The following is a 17949-nucleotide window of genomic DNA, read 5'->3' on the forward strand; positions in this document are numbered from 1 at the left end:
CAATTGGAAACTCAGTCCAAAGTATTAGACATTAAAGTCCAGCATGTCTGATGCTTATTTCCTTGCGTATCTGCCGTAGAGAAAGAGCCAAGAGACCTCTCTACACATAAGATCATTGGTTGATCCCTTTAATCATCTGGTTAAGTTTAGCTGAATTTTGTCTCATGTGCAAGAGCACCCTAAAGGTGATCCTACACTTCTGAAAGCTATCGACCAAGTGCTTTATTATACAACAGCTATTTCCTTAGATGCCTGCATGCTGTTTGACAAACCTGACTATTATTTTGCACAACATCTGGCACTTATACACATTAGACATTCAACATAAATTTACATTTTGCTGTAATCAATAGGTTTAGACAACTCAATCTAATATTTATTACCCCAATCGGGAACATTTTAATTTTATAAGGACATGTGTTTATGGTGCAGATGTAACCTTAACCATCTCCATTAATAATTTACACATGTAGCAGTGCAGAGTTTGTCATGAAGCTGGAATCATCCTTTGACATAAGACAAAGTGGCATGTGTGGTTTTACATAGACATGATGAATGGTCTGTCCTATACTGGTAAATGACACATTCAGCTCTGCTATACCAGTACAATTAAAGGATTCAAAACTTGCAACATTCATGAATTCATGAAAAAATGAGATTTGATACAATTGTTCAGCTACAATTTGTGAGGAAATGCGAACAACTGAGTGTGGAAGAAAAAAGAATAAGGGAAGAGACACGGAAACCGGAAAATTGTTAGGAATAATTTACAATATACAATAGTAACAAATGCTGAGGAGAGAGAGAATGAGAGGGCGAGAGAGAGGAGGAAAGGCAGAGACTGGAAAATAAATAGGATGACTTATACTGAAGAGAGGGAGAGAGGGTTGAGTGACAGGAACATCGCATCACTGAGGACCCAGGTCTCTATTTAAAGGCAGGGATCCTGTACAGACTCCTCAAGACAGCTCCCAGCTCTTCAGCAGAGGATCAGAGTGACTCCAGCAAGAAGGTACAGCATCCAATACTATACACAACTCCACTGCTCTCATGTATTATCTGTTTAGTCCTTCAAGACTTGTTTCCTTCTAGGATATTCTGCTGTATCTTTAGATATAGAAAAGTTTGATCTTATCTATATAATACAATGTGGAGAGTTCCTCTGACAAGTATTGTGTTCTTTAGATTACTGTAGCTTTTTCAATTACTATTTTTCTGTATAATTGATTTCAAGTGTTTCTCTATGATTGTTGCTTTATCCAACTGTTCCTATACTTATAACTGGGTGATTTCCAGAAAGCATAGGAGTGCATGTATATTACAGTAGTAAATGGCAGTAGTAACTTTACTATTTTTAAACTAGGGCAGATCTAGGTTTGTATTTTCTATGTATCTTCATGGAATCTGGGAGACAAGTTCTCTTCCCTTGCTGGAATAATCATTGGACTGCATATTAGAGGCTGTATATGCAAAAATATATTCCATATTCATAAAGTTTATACAGGCAGTTACATACAAGATTCAGGTTCTGCAGGTTTGTTCTCAAGTTGAATTTGTATGTAAGTCGGAACTTTATACTTTATATTTGTAGCTCCAGACAAAATTTTTTGGGTCTCTATGACTATTGGATTTTAAAAATGTTGGGTTGTCGTAAGAACAAGGATTAATATTAAATCTTAATTACAGACGCCTTTGATAACTATTATTTATTGTAGCCTAAGACTAAAGTACAGTAAATTACCAACATCTAGAGGTCAGTTTGTAACTAGGGGTCATCTGTCAGTTGGGTGTTCTTAAGTAGTGCACTGCCTGTAATATTAATTATATTAGCTTGAAATATTATATAATATCTACAAAGTAGAAGCATTAGTAGGAGAGTTATAAAAGCAATAATCCAATGGATACAAAAGAATATTCCTCAATGTCTATTATAGGATCAATCTGTAATAAGCAGCCTTATAGATAGAACCTGTGATGTCCAAACATCTTTTTTTTTATGGAAGGGTTTTCTTTATTTTAGGCTAAACTTTTAACTCTTTACTAGCTATTTTACTCTACTTAGGCTGGAAGTGAAGGTTCTTTACATAGGTACTCTAAAAAAAAGTATAGAATTCAGCCAACTAACCACTTAATGTATTGTGCTCTGCACAAAGAGATCCAGCTAAACCAATTTCAAGAACAATTGCTGTATGTAAATGGCCAATTGATCTGACATACACTGGGGGATGGGCATTTTTCATAGTTGTTCTTTTCTTTTTTCTCTTTTCGTGCCCCTTTTTCTTTTTACCTTAGTTCCAGCATTTTTGCACCTTCCCATAGGTTGTATAAAATTAGATTTGATTGATGCCTCAGGTTAGCCTCACCTTTTTTGATTTGCACCAAAAAAGGTGTAAAATTCTGCCTGCAAAACCTTGGCATGATGTAAAAACATTGATACAGTCTACAGTTGGGAGTTTGTTCAATTTGGAATAACACATATATATGCTCCAACTATAAGCCAAGTTCTTCAGCATAATTTTTGTGCTGTAATTGCCCCTCTTGGCTTATACTCAAGTATATAAAAAATAAATTGAATATTTAGCTCCCAGCACTCACCTTCGGTTTCCTCTTCTCCCACAGCTCCTCTTTGGGCTCCTGGCAGCACGAACAGATACATGTCTACACACTCTGCCCATGCACACCCTAGGACCCAGTGGTGTCACTGCCTACTGTTGTTATAGTGTGTGCACAGGCAGATTGCATAAAGATCCTTCTGCCCGCGCTGCTGGGAACGTGAAGAGGAGCTGCATGGTGAAGAGGAAGCCAGAGTTGAGGTACTTACCAGAGGGTAAGCACTAAATGTATTTTTTTAAGGGGGCTCTCCTGGACATATCATAAATGAGGAGGCACTGCTGTTGATATTTTACTAATGAGGAGGCTCTGCTGTGGACATACCATTAATGAGGGTATCTCTACTGGACATTTCATTAATGTGGGGGTTATACTGGACCTTTCATTAGTGAGGCAAAGCTGCTGTGGACATTTTATTAATGAGGGGGCTGCTGCTGAACATTTTATTAATGAGTGGAGGCTGCTGTAGATTTCATTGATGAGGGGTGACTGCTGGACATTTTTGTTATTGAGATGAGGCTAACGGACTTTTTTTTTATTAAAGAGTAACAGCTGCATTTTCTACCCTAATACTACTTTTTTTAGGTTAAATTCGGTGCCTCAGCTTATACTTCGGTCCGCTTAAATTTGAGTATATACAATGTATATACTATTTTGGCTATTATCCTTTTATGTCACTCTTTTCTTGAGAGCCATGATTAATGTTAAATGGGTTGCCTTTCAAAGTAGGACTAAGGCTAAGTTTTCCTTGGAAATCAAATGTGCATGTTTCCTTCCCATAAATGTTGAGGAAAATGAGAACTGTTTCTGTCTAAACAAAATGTCACCAACTGTAAGTTGAAATCTGTGTATATAAATCAAACTTTTTAACCTCTTCATGACCAAGGGCAAGTGGTGCCTGAATGTACAGGTCAATTTTTGCAGTTCCGTTCTGCTCTTCTTTAAGTGTTGGACTGAGGTTTCTTGTGCCCTCAGGCAATCACATTGGATCATGATCTCTTTGGAACCATTTTACATATCATAATAATTTTTACTTTGTTTTTTCATTAAAAGTGAAACTTTAACTTGATAGAATAATTTTACTAATAACATTTTTTTAGAATTATCAGAAGTAAAAAGTAAATGTGGAAATATGCTTTTTTGTCATTTTTCCTGTTAAATTTTTTTAATAAACAGTAATATTATACAAACCTTTACCAAAATATGTTATAAATATGTACAGTGTGAATCCACCACCATTTTCCATGTACAGAAACAAAGGCAGAGGGTGCACTTTTGCAAAATGTCTTCTGCAGCTCCTTCAGAATTCTGCATTCATCTGACAGGCTTGAAAGGGAATCACATCAAATGGTTATATCTCACAAACCCTGGCACCTAGAAACACAATTATAGCATAAAGGAAATCATTTCATGTCATGCATTATGAACCAAACATACATTGAGAATGCTGTACCTACACTGATACGGGCACATATCTTGTTTAGTCCCTGAGCTGAGTGGTTTTGCTAAAAAAACAATTATACCATTCAGGACCTTGGAAAAGCTGGACTTCTTCAGCCTGCTGTTGATAAACACAATCCAAGGAGCTTTATGAACTGTCCAGACAGGACTAATCAACCTGAGCTGGATGACTCATACACAGCAGTTGGGGGATGGTGCAGTGATGGATTACTTCTGCCTGTCAGGCACAACACAGTGATTAAATCATTCTCCGGAGCCGTGCATACTTACTGTTAGAGGAGAAGTGCTGGAGCCAGGCACAGAAGCGACAGAGCTTCATTATCATAATTTTAGAATAGTTTTTTCAGCAAAACCACCCAGCACAGGGATTAAACTAGATATGTTTCTGCTTCAGTGTAGCTACAGCATTCTTAAGGTATGTTTGGTTTATAATGCATGACATCAAATGGTAGATTTCCTTTCAAGAGGAAATATTGGGGGTAATTTACCTTTAGTCTTTTGTGTGTGTCTTTTTCCGGGATTTGGACTATAATTTATTTTAGAGTGTGATATACCAGGCGTGCGTGTCTGTTGGTTATTTGCTCCTTTAAAAAAAATTTATTTTTTAAAGTCACACAAAGTCAGAAATTCTTCTGCAATCACCTTCTAAAGTTAAGTGAAAAGCCTAAGATAAATTAGCCACATCTGCTCTTAAAGTTAGTTTGCAGTTCAGTTTCACCTTGAAACACTATCCTGTATTGTGCTTTTCTCATTTGCAATCATGATTTTCTGAATGGACAACTGTCCATTATATAGGTACTGGTGTCCAAAGGGTGCCATAACATTAAGTTGTGAGGGTCCAGGTGTCTGACCCCACCAATTGCATAATGATGACCTATTATGTCATCAATATATAAAATAATAGCGATATACAAGTTAACAGCTGCACCACTTTAGAAAACTAAGTTCGGATGCTCGCCCTTCTCAGTGGTTTGACTCTCCACCTCTTAGTACAAAAAGTAAAAAATAGGCTGCACACCAATATGTAAAAAGGAGTGGGTACTTTATTTACCCAAGAGCTTTTTACTTTTTATATAAAATAATAGATATCAATTTGCAATTTTCATAACTGATGCCTGAGAAAGGTGTGTCACCGAAACGTCGCTATGGAATAAAGATTCACCCCAATTTTTCACCGACATTGGAATGCTGCCATTTCTTTGGAATATATAAAATAATAGATATCCATTTGCACTCAGTGCAAAGATACAAAAATATGCCAAGATGTTAAAAATGTTACAGTATTTTCATAACTGATGCATGAGTAAAAAAAAAAATAACTGGGTACAGAAGGTCTTAGCTGTGTTTTATCTGATACATTTCTGCCTCATCAATACAAGCACTCTTTCATGGTAATGACAGATTACATGTCACATAAGGTATAAGCAATTCTGTTCTGTGATAAGTAATTCCTAATGAGACTGTGTATGCATGAACTATGATATACATACATATACACATTGTGCCCCAGATGTCAAGCTTCAAGTAGGTGACAATTTGTAAAATGCCATCCTAATAACTATAAAACTCTTACAGAGCTCTTACAATGACTTTTAATAACTAGCTAATACAGCTAATGGAGTGACAGGGATAATGAACGTATGCCATAATGAAGAAAGGTCTCTTTTTAGATTTTATTAAAACTTTATTAAAACTCATAGTAATTACTGCTGTGGGAAATACTATACCTGGTATTCTTTCATATCATTTAAGGTCATTAACTTAGAAGACTAGTAAGCACTAATAAAACATGATGACATCACTTTATGGTGCTGACATATTCTACAGCATTATATATAAAGTCTATGAACGTAATACACTATATAGACAAGTACATGATACAGTGTAATTTTTGGCCATTTCTCAACAGCCATAGGTAATACATAAATTAGATGTAAATCCAAAATAGCTGGGATATTTCTTAACATGTCAAAGTTACCATACCATTATGTAATTGTAATCTTTAGGACCGGTCCTAGAGGAAAGGTTCAGTTACACATTATACTAAGTCTTTCCCAAGTCCCAACTCTCCTCATTTGAAATGTGAAATATCCTACATGGGTAACTTTGGTGTTCACATAGAAAATGTACCTCTTGTCTTTCAAAGACCAATGCTGGATTAAAATAACATCTCACCAGAAACAGAAGTTTCTAGGCTAACACCCAAGGGCTCCTGGTTGCTTTGGACTTCACATAAAAGGGCAGTCTGGGGATCTCCTTCAAAGCTATTAAAATATCAGGAAGTAAAAAAGATAGTGCATTACTTACATCTATTTCATTTTAATATTGCATTAGCAAGATTCTGGTTTTGCAATACTTATTTAGAAACCAATGTTGTATTTGCGGTGAGATGCCATCTTTAAGGTCTAGAAGAAAAATATTACATTTACAGCAGTATCACATTAGATATGGTTTTCTTTAAAGGCTGGATTATAGGAAGGGCTCGAGGGGCATGTGCCTCATGGCCCCCACCACTTTAAGGGGGCACCCACCGCACGTGCGTCTTACTCCATTTTGGGATAGTGACTGACTGGCTCTGTCAGTGAGAGCATGCCCTTACAGCCACACTCAACTGCATTCTTCATGTGGCATGCTTTGCAGGAGTTGCGCTGCATGCAGAGTGACACATGATCCCCCCCCCCCTTAGTATTTAACACTGATTGGCTGGGACTTGACTGGCAACCAATTCAGCCAATTAGTGTTAGGTTTACTTTCTCACAGATAATTTGGCCCGATATGTGAGAGGAGGAGAACTCTCAGGAAAACAGTGGCACATGGGACTGGTGTGGCAACTAGCACTAGTAGTCAGTACTACTGCCACTGCCATTGTGCCAGCTAGGCCAGCAGCTCAGCTAACATATTTATCAGGGCATCTGCACCATGCCCTGAAATAATCGCAAATGCTAGCTTATTGCCAGTACTTACGAATATTTTCCCCACTCCTCACCTTCATGCCAGTGGGGCATGAATGGGCATGAGGGGGGGGCGTGGCCAGCTGGGAGTCGCCCGGCGCGGGGCTTTACTGTCCCCGCACCAGCGCACTCACTGCTGCCCGAACTTTTCATATGTGCGTTTTTTTCTATGCCAGGCCCTGCCAGGCGGAAGCCTCTTGATGTATGCCGCTGCGAAACTGCAGCAGGGGGGCAATCATACGCTATGATAAATGTATAATAAATATGCCCATACTTGTGTATGTATGGATATATGTCAAATCTGGACCGTCGTCTTTAAACTACCAAATATTTCACAGTTGCTGCCTGTGACCCAAAGAATGTCATAAGCTAGGTTTTGAGTCAAAATTTTTACCCCATGCTTTCCAAAATACATTTATTAACCACCATATGCAGGAGCCATTATCTTTTGGCTACTGTGGTAGTAAGCAACTACTGCTCAGCTTCTAGAAACAAATCATAGCTCAGTTTCTATTTTGCCACAGGTCATTAATATGAGCCCTGAGCTTTTATTGGTTAGTATAAACAAAGAATATTGATAGAAATTCATAGATATAGAGATGGATATAGATAGAAATTGATATAAATAAACTTAGATAAAGATAGCTAAAAAGATAGATTGGGGGATATTTTTCAGGGCCTCAGTGCCACGTCAGTGTCATAGAAGCCCTGAAATAATCATAAATGCTAGCTTAAAGCTAGCACTTGTGAATATTTACTCCAATCCACCACCTTCACGCCAGTGAGGCAAGAAAGGGCGTGAAGGGGGGGTGCAGTCGGCCAAGCAGTTGTTTAAATTTCACCGGCTGCGTTTATTATTACACCACGAGTGCTGGCGTATGAGAAATACGCCCCACTATCTTTATGTGAATTAACCCATTATATTTTGTTATAGCTAAAAGCAGTGATTTACCATCCGGGGCATTGCCGGAGCCTGCAGCTATTTTGGAATATTAATGATAATTTATAATAATAACGTGTACCATTCGGTGAGGCCTCCACCAGACTTTGCACCCAGGTGCCCCCACCTTCCTTAATCAGGCCATGTTTCCTATTACCAGGACATTACCCAAAAACCTCACACGGTAGACCAATATTTGCAACAATATAAATAGTCATGAAAATCAAATAAAGGAAGCAATTTCCAGAGAGCATGGTTATAGAGGTTGCACTTGATTGTTGTGTGTATTGTCTACTTCTACAAGAATTTTTGATTGATATACATTTTTCAGGTACTGCTTCCTAACAGTGACACAAGACCATTCTCCTTGATAAAATGAGGAATTCTGCTCTAGGCCTGGCAATTCTATTTTTCATGGCAGTGAGGACATGTCGAGGAGGCTGTGCAGAACCACAGGACACGCAGGGCACGGGTACACAGTTCAAGGTAGGAAAGTTTACAAATTATCACAATTGTTGTATGGTGGAACAGTGATACACATGTGTTATACTGGTCCATGCACTTCCATATCAAATACCCCCCTCAGTCTTTGCGATCTCTGGAGGTCCTGTCAAATGAACTCACAGCAACTCACTCACTTACCATAGGTTACCACAAGGATATGCCCTCATAAAGACAACAGAGTGTTCCTCACCTCTCAACCAACTTTGCATAAATTAGTCATGCAGTGTGTGTAACACTGTTTCTAGACTTTACGTGATATGTTTTCACCTCTTTTGCTAGCAGTCTGATTTTTGCCAACTGTTTTTGTAGTCATAACAGAGCTACTGAGAGAGCCTAGCTTTTTAATTCACCTTTCCTCTCCCCTCTGCAGAGAACATCTATGTAATCTGGCACTTCAGTGAGCTTTTGTCCATCCTGATAGCAAGATAGAATTCAGCAAAGACTTTGTACTGAAATTGAGAATGATAAGAGAATGATAAGAGGCAAACTAAACTGAAAAATAACCTTGCATGATTAATTAATGCTAAGATTTTAGAAACAGAAACTATAACCCACCCCCTGGCAGTTCAATATGTACATAAGTTGCAATGTAACATATTCCGTTACCTGCAAATATAAGTCTGCTGCATCTTTTTTTAAATTTTGGGTGAGATTTATCAGTTGCTCACCAGCTTGGTGAGGATTTGCACTATAACCTGCACAAAGAACAGGTACAGCTACGGAATTTGATGGCGCTATATAAATAAAGATTATTATTATTATTATTATTATTATTATTATTGACCATAGCTATTGCACAGGGCCATTCCAGGGCCTGGCACAATCCACTCTATTTCCTCCACACACACTTTCTGTTCAGGTTGTGTAGGGGGGAAAAAGTCAGTTCCTGGCCATTGCGACTTTATAGATAGTATGGTTGGTTTTTTTTAGTATTATGTCACAGTTGTTTTGCCTCCCTCCCATGCTTTCCCCCAAAAAGACTAGGATGAGTGCAAGCGAATTAGAGACCAGCCTTTATTTTACAAGAGAAATTTAAGAACTTTTTAGGTATTCTATACAACAACAATAAAAAAAAATCAAGCAGCATTCTGGCAGTTGTCATCGTTGCCGACATCCAGAAGAGGATTATAAGAAGCCCAGAGAAACTGACATGAGTATTTTTGCATCCCAAAAAATATTAGAACTAAAATACCTTCATCTGAAACCATACTGAAGATCAAAGGAGGATAGTACAGAGAATTGTGTGTCACATAGAACTGGCTACTGGATTCAATTACAGTACTTCATGTCCTATGTCATTTGTAGAACAATAGACACCATGAACTAGCATTAACTCATATGAGTTCCACAAATGACCTACAAATCATGGTGGGTGCGTGTCTATCAGTGCACTGATTGTGGGTCTAGGATTGTAGCTCTACTTTCTTCACAGAACAAAGCCAAGCTCCTACCCATTCAAGGAGCTATTATGGACAATTATGTCTCATTATATTATGGGAGTTCATCATGGGTGGATATGGGTGCTCGACTACATGTTAGGAGTTGATCCATTTACTTACCCCCTCTCTTTTCTCCTCTTTCTTTTCCTTGGTGTAGATTTTGTTTTTTTTCACAAAATTATGATCACATTGCTTTGTAAAATTCTTTTTTTGTTGAATGGCGTGGTAGATTTTTTGGATGTGGTGGTTATTATAAACAAGGCGAATATAGCCTATTCACATGTTTATGGTCATTGTGCGCTATTTTGCACTATTTCTTGTATTTTACCAACATTATAGCGTCTTTTGCACAATCTACATTGAATAACATGTTTTTCCCGTATTGAGCTATGCACCTGCACTTTAATGAAAATATTGGTCCTACTTGCTTACGTAGCGAACATATGATATAATTGTATAGATAGATATTTCTTCTCTTTTTCTTCTTTCCCCTTTTCCAACTATACACCCCCTTTAACTAATATATTTTTACACATCAAGTATGCACTTTAAGCACTTTTTTGCACTTTATATCTAGTGACATTTTATGCACCACTGCACTTTATATATAGTGATACTATATAGTGGCATCATATATGTAGCCACTATGACTGAATGATAGACAGCTATTTCTGCCCGCTGATAAATGTTACTCCCTAAAATATAGAATCGATTATGAATTACATGTGTTTGACGGGGTATACTTTAGGCTATATATATGTCCTCGCATCTTTTCTATTTTTGAATCAAGCTCAGACCCGATTTTATTATAAATCTTTTACTCTTTATCTTGTAAATACCCTTTTGATACAGACTTACCTCTCCGGCGTCCTGTTGACTCGCCTAGGCGCGTGCGCCGCTCCGTCTTCAGGGGGAGTGCACCTCACTGGGAAGCGTCTCCATGGCAACGCTGGCCCGATCATGTGATCGGTCCGGGCGCGTCATGGTGACGCACTTCCGATGCGCGACCTCATGGAGCCGGCGTGTCACGTGATGGGCGCGTCTGCAAACAGATACGCCGTGTGAGCCTATTTAAGGTAAGCACAACATCTAAACATCACCTCCTGATGAAGCATCAGTGCGAAACGCGCGTCGGGGTGTTCCTGTTGGCCCTCCCCCTGTCTGCCTCTGAGCCGCCTATACAATGCCCTTGGGTAAGTGTGGCCTGTTTTTCTGACTTTGTTTCTTGACTTGGTGTGTTGGCACCGGATGGTACCTCCGGCTGAACACACAGTTATTTTGACACATAGGTCCACTGCCTCTTACTATAGTCCTATTTTCGGACATTAGACATTTTCGGATATTTAACAATTTTTTGGCACAACTTCTGGGGCATATACAGGGTAGGGGGGCCATAGGTTCTCCGTGTCTGTCCCACTTCCATCTGGGACACTGTTTTGTTCCCCCTATATTTCTGACTTCCAGGAATCCCTCCTGAAAGTGGTCTACTGATATTGTATGTGGTATTTTTGAATAAAGTGTATCTGTTTTCTACATTGGCAAGCTCTCTTGTTTTTTGGTTTCTGTCACTTTACAACTTTAGTCAGTTTTTTCTCTTATCACTCAGTGATGATCAGTGTAAAATTCAGCAATAAGCGTAGTCACTAGCTGAGCAAATACTTCATGATTCCTCTGTGCTATGAAATGCTGTGTGCTGACAATGTGCTTAGATTATCAGGGTCCAAGGTTTATCTACACTTTTCTTTAGCTTCTGAATATTCTATTAATATCTGACACATAGAAAAAGAGAGATGAGACATCAAAGTCATGAGATGGATATAAGACACAATGGAACAGTCAGCTCTGCTACCTCTCCTATAAAACACACAGATTTGCTATGCCGCCTCCCCTTAGATACAGAAATTATCTTATTTGTAGAGCTGCTGCTCTCGCCTCGGCATGCTGCTGCTGGGCAATAAGTGCCTCTTTCTGTAGTCTGCCTCCTGCAATACAAGAGAGACTAGAGGAATCTGCCGACCAAAGTCAAGAGTATATGGTCATATCCAGAGGCAACCGAAATGAAATGTAAAAATAGTGCATAAGGACATCTTTGAGCAATTTCATGCTTAGTTAACTGATCACAAAAGTGTGATTCTTTTTCAGTAAGTTAGATGCTAAGTTAAACTTGCTGTGTTCAAAAGAACAGAGAAAGGGCATATTTATCAAGCTGTCTGAAAGCTAAACAACCAATCACAGCTCAGCTTTTATTTTACCAGTGCTCATGAATATTTTAAAGGGGAGCTGTGATTGGTTGCCATGGACAACTAGAAATTGTTTAGAAACAACTTGATAAATCTGGCCCATTGGGAACAAAGGGTTGTGGCCTCCAGCTCATCAGACCTAATGACCTAAATCCCCAGAAAGTACTGAACTGAAACAGCAAATTTAATTAATGTCTAGAACTATCAAACATGTTGCAGAAAGTGTTCCTGAACATGATATAATGGGTACAAGTTTTCATTTATGTGACCCATTGTAGTAAGTATGCTTTATGTAGACAAATGTCCAAACTAATGGTAGGTGCAAGAGATCTGAATCTTAGAGTTTATAGATTTATATCTGCACGTTGCAATAATTAATATTATGTAGAGTACGGTAATTCTTTTGTTATTTTTGTTCTCATTAGACTGCACTCTGCTCCAACAGCTATTTTTCAACAACAGCACAGATTCTCAATTTCACATTTCCAAATTTATTTACATGGTTGAGATTACTTGGTATTTATCACCCTCAAATTTGGGTACAGATGATCTATCATGACACACAGTTGATGCTGTCTCTGTCTTCCCACGTATGGCGAGTAATATTAATAAGTATTCTGATTATTACTTGTTTACAGATTGTCTTTCCATATCCATTTACTAGCTTATGCATATCATTTATTAGGTATTATCTGTACACATAATCTTGGCTGCATGGACTAAAGTAATGTACTATGTCAGCCTTTTACTTCAGTAAACTAATAGAACTCGTATATCTTCAAGATTATGGATCACCTATAGATCTGGCCATATAACTAACTGTTATTCAGTCTATATTTTTATATTACACAGTAAACTTTGATCCACAGCTGAGCCAAGCATGCAAATGTAATTCAATGAGAAAGGGAAAGTTAACATGCCGAATCCTTTTTTACCATAGGAGATAAGCCCCTGCCAGTTGGAATTTGCATTTGGTTATATCCTATGAGAACAAATGATTAGGTACCACACCTACCTTATACTTCATAGCTATGCCATCACAGTTGGTCACAATGAAATTGGCAAGATCAACCAATTGTTATCTCATGTGTATGGCCAACAGTGTTGTGACCCAGTGGATGTAGCTAAGCTTCCATTATTAAAATGTCTAATTCAACTGTACTGGCTCTCTAGTTTACTTCCATTCAGCTTTGTAGCACCAAGTTCCTGTAGATACATTACAATATGTAAATGTCATTGTCGCTTCTATGAATACAAGTGAGTATAAGAAACTGTAAAATACAGTGGCTACTGAAATTATTCAGAGCCCTTTAAATTTTTTACTCTTTGTTTCATTACAGATAATTGGCAAAACAAAAAAAAGTTGTTTTTTTGCTCATTGATGTACACTCTGCATCCTATCATGACAGAAAAAAACTAGAAATGTAGATATTTTTGCAAATTTATCAAACAGGAAAGACTGAACTGTCACATGGTCATAAGCATTCAGCCACTTTGCTCAGTATTGAGTAGAGCCTAGTGCAAACATAATTCTCCATGTGATTTTTTTTGCAAACTGTATGCAGCTTTCATATGTCTTGCACTGAGGAGAGGCTTCCGTCGGCACACTCTGCCATAAAGCCCCAACTGGTTTGTTGACTTTATGGAACTTTCTCACATCTCCCTACTGTCTGGAGCCCAGCCACAATGATCTTGGGGTTCTACCCCACCTCTCTCACCAAGGCTCTTTTCCCTTAAATGCTTAGTCTGGCTGTACAGCCAGGTCAAGGAAGAATTGTGGTCATTCCAAAATTCTTCCATTTAAGGATTACGGAAGCCACTATGCTCTTAGGAACCTTGAGTGCCGGAGAAATTCTTTTGTGACCTTGGCCAGATCTGTGCCTTGCAGCAATTCTGTCTCTGAGTTCATTAGACCTCATGATTCTCATGCGCTCTGACATGCACTGTGAACTGTGAGGTCTTACATAGACAGGGGTGTCTGCCTTTCCTAATCTGGTCCAATCAGTTTAATTAAATACAGCTGAACTCCAATGAAGGAGTAGAGCCATCTCAAGGAGTATAAGAAGGGAATGGACAGCATGTAAGTTAAATATGTGTGTAACAGCAAAGGGTCTGGATACTTATGACCATGGGCACTACTAAACATAAACACAAACAGCCAGTTCTGCTATATACAGATAAGGAACACACTGGACACTACTACACACATAAACACACACAGCTCTGCTATACACACAAAAGGAACACACTGGGTACTACTATACACCTAAACACATACACAGCTCTGCTATACACACTTAAAGAACACACTGGTCACTATAATACAAATATACACACATAAGGAACACACTGTGCACTACTATACACATAAACACACACAGATATCTTCTATAAACACATAATGAACACACTGTGCACTACTATACACATAAACACACACAGCACTGCTACACACAAATAAGGAACACACTGTGTACTACTATACACCTAAACACATACACAGCACTGCTATACACACTTAAAGAACACACTGGGCACTATAATACAAATATACACACATAATGAACACATTTGGCACTATTATACACATAAACACACACAGATCTCTTCTATAAACACATAAGGAACACACTGTGCACTACTATACACATAAACACAAACAGCTCTGCTACACACAAATAAGGAACACACTGGGGACTACTATACAAATAAACACACACACACACACACAGAAAACACTCATCTCCTTCCCTTTTCTTCTTACCCTGTCCCAGCTCAACTTCTTCTCTGCCCCATCCTCAGTAGCAAGTGGACCTTGACTGATGTAGGAAGCATGTGATCAGTCACATGCTTCTGACATCCCTACAGCTCCTGTAGGCAGTGATCATGTTGACACCCAGGAAAGGAGGGTGAAGTGCGTAGGCTCTCCTCTTTAGGAAATCGGGTGCAGCGCCATGTCAGCACCTTACCCGATCTCCATTATAGCGGTCAGGAGGGTCTGGCAGTGTTGGATCCTCCTGACCTTTGTACTATAAGTTGCAGGCACTTTTTAGCAAGATTTTTTCCTTGCTAAAAAGTGTGTCCTATAGTATGAAAAATACATTGTATATATATATATATATATATATATATATATATATATATATAATACTTGTAATATATATATGAAAAGAAAAAGTAGCAGCACTCCAAGGATTTCAACAAACAAGAGTTGAAGTACTTTATTCCATATGTCCACAGGTAATGCTTCAGCTCACAATACACAAAGGAGCCAAGTGAGTTTGTGAGCCGCAAAGGTTGCCTGTGGACATATGGAATAAAACACCTTAACTTTTAGTTATCGAAATCCTTGGAGTGCTGCTACTTATCTTTTTATTCTTTGTTGAACCTCGTCTAGGCCTGGACCTGGCACCAGGAATCCTGTTTACATTCAGTGCTGCTTTCTCCTTTTAATCTTTTTTCTTAACAGATTGCACTATATTGTAGGATATTATAGGATATTTACAGTGCAAATGAAAGGTCTCCCCAGTAACCCATCTGGGCAATATGGTGGAAAAACCCTGTTGATCTGACCAGGAGGCGCGGACTGCACCCTTCTGGGTTCACTTACCTGCATAGCTGAAATATATGCAACCCATATTGGAGCCTCACCTGACACTTTAAATCTATCACCCACAACTACAGTTTGCCCCAATAACACATATGTGATACATATGATACCCAGTCTGGTGAATCCGGTAAACCAGTACTGGGATACTCTTACACGTGGCATTGATGTAACCCTGTGTTTTTAAGTCACAATTTTTTGTTCATCACCTATTAATTTAATATTAATAAAGGTTAAGTTTTACTGCTTGGTTATGGTGCCTTAGGGCAAGTTAGCCCCCTCTTGTAAAATTTGAAAAATAGCCTACCAAGTAGAGATTTCCCATTTCTCGTATCTTTTTGGTTGCTGAAAACCAATAATAACATTCAGGACCTTGGGAAAGCTAGGTCTGGATGGCTTCCTAGATCAACACATTAGACACTGAGCTTGTAATTACAAATGGAGGCTATTCAAGCATGACTAATCAACCTGAGCTGGATCACTCATAGACAGCAGCTGGGGGATGGTGCAGCAATTGTTCTGTCTGGCAGGGAGAACAGTGATTGCATCATCCTCTCCTGCAGAGAAAAACTCTCATGCTAGGAGAAGCGCTGAATTAGTCGTAGAAGGGACAGAGCTTTATTATTATTATTATTATCATAATGTTATATCTGTTTTATCAGCAAAACCACTCAGCTCAGGGATTAACCAAGATATGATCCTGCATCAGTGTTGCTACGGCACTCTCAAGGTATGTTTGCTTCATAATGCATCAAATCAAATGGTTAGTTGCCTTTAACTCATTTCATGCTGATTATATAGTTTCTCATTATTTTCTCAGAACCTTGTTCTGCTAAATTATCGCCCGGTAAGCCACTCTAGCTCAATTTATCTGCATGGCTGTTCAAGAATACTACAGCCATCCTACTGGTTCATGTATTCCGTAAGATGAAGCAAGACTTGTGGATTATACTGTTTCTTTATTCCTTTTATACTTGTATCGACTAAGATGTTATGCCAATGTAAATGTAGTATTCATATCACCAAAGCTTGTTGACCCTAATGGAAATTACTGGCTTCGGAAACAGCAATGCTTTTACACATGGATTATAATGATTCAAGAAACCAAGGATAACCAGAGGCAATATTAAGCAAGATGCAGGAATTGAGGGCAATCGATTATTATCTAGACAAAGAAGACTAAACAATAGAGGAAAGAGAACAAGAAGGTGTTAGAGACATAAGAACCATGCATTCTGCTTGTGACAGGAGAACACAGAGAACTTTTAGCTGTTTTCATACAATTACACTGTATTAGGAACAAAATTATCCCTGTCCCTGCATTGTCCGAAATATTTTTTGTGAGTTCTATATGAAAAACATGAAGATTTTTGAACATTTCCTTTGTACCTTGTGTGAACTTTGTTTTATGAAAATGAAGTCGAAGAGTAAAATGTAATTTGAGATCATTTTTAATATTAAGGAATTTTGCTTAGTATGTTAATTATCAGGCTGGATCATGCCCCTTAGTAACAGATTTGTATCTTCTTGTTGATAAGGAAGTTCTATATTCCAGCCAGACTGTTTTTTTTCTGCACTCCATGGGGCACATTTACTAAGAGTAATGCAAACTGCACTAAATGCAGGGTGCGACAGATTCATAATTTCTGGTGCCCTTTCATCATGAATCTGGCGCTCCGTGCACTGCCCCGACAGAGTTCACCAACATTTTTGTGGGGCACCTTTAACATAGGGTGTGCGACACACTTCAATCAGACTTTGGATGATAAATCTGGCGCACGGTCTGACTGAGCATCAGAACGCCCTCTTAATTGTGTCGCATGATGCCTAGTACAGCTGCGTCACAAAATGGTTGCGTGCAACACAATTGTGGTGCAGACACTTCTTGAATACCTGTGCAAGCAGTTTGCACCTAAAAGAACGTGCAAAGTCCAACGGAAAACTGGCGCACGACGCTTAGTAAATGTGCCCATATGTGTTTGTGTACACAGATATGAACAGTGACTTTTAACCCTTTCTGCTCTCTCAATGGCTATAGTATTCTATAAGTACCACTCTTACTTTCAGTTTCAGCTAGATAATGAAAGATGGGTTGAGCAGGGATTATGAAGATCTTCCGTTAGAAAATAGTGCTCAGAGAAAATATAGATAGTAAGATGTGTCAGTGCACCTGAAATTGCAATTGGTTCCACATTGG

General features: G+C 38.6%; 1 protein-coding gene across 2 annotated transcripts in view; it reads left to right on the plus strand.

Annotated features, from left to right (window-relative positions):
* The first annotated feature begins 857 nt into the window (after positions 1-857).
* TAC3 (tachykinin precursor 3) overlaps positions 858-17949 on the plus strand; it is a 53869-nt gene continuing 36777 nt past the window's right edge. Inside the window, exons 1-2 of one of the 2 annotated variants that reach the window (XM_072134926.1) lie at positions 858-1012; positions 8294-8448. In XM_072134926.1, the coding sequence (XP_071991027.1) occupies positions 8338-8448 (111 nt within the window). In that variant the 5' untranslated portion in view covers positions 858-1012; positions 8294-8337. Of the gene's footprint in view, positions 1013-2726; positions 2828-8293; positions 8449-17949 lie in introns of those variants that run through there. The other variant, XM_072134927.1, reaches the window with a different exon arrangement.

This window comes from Engystomops pustulosus, chromosome 2, assembly GCF_040894005.1.
Source record: "Engystomops pustulosus chromosome 2, aEngPut4.maternal, whole genome shotgun sequence".
NCBI classification, from domain to species: domain Eukaryota; kingdom Metazoa; phylum Chordata; class Amphibia; order Anura; family Leptodactylidae; genus Engystomops; species Engystomops pustulosus.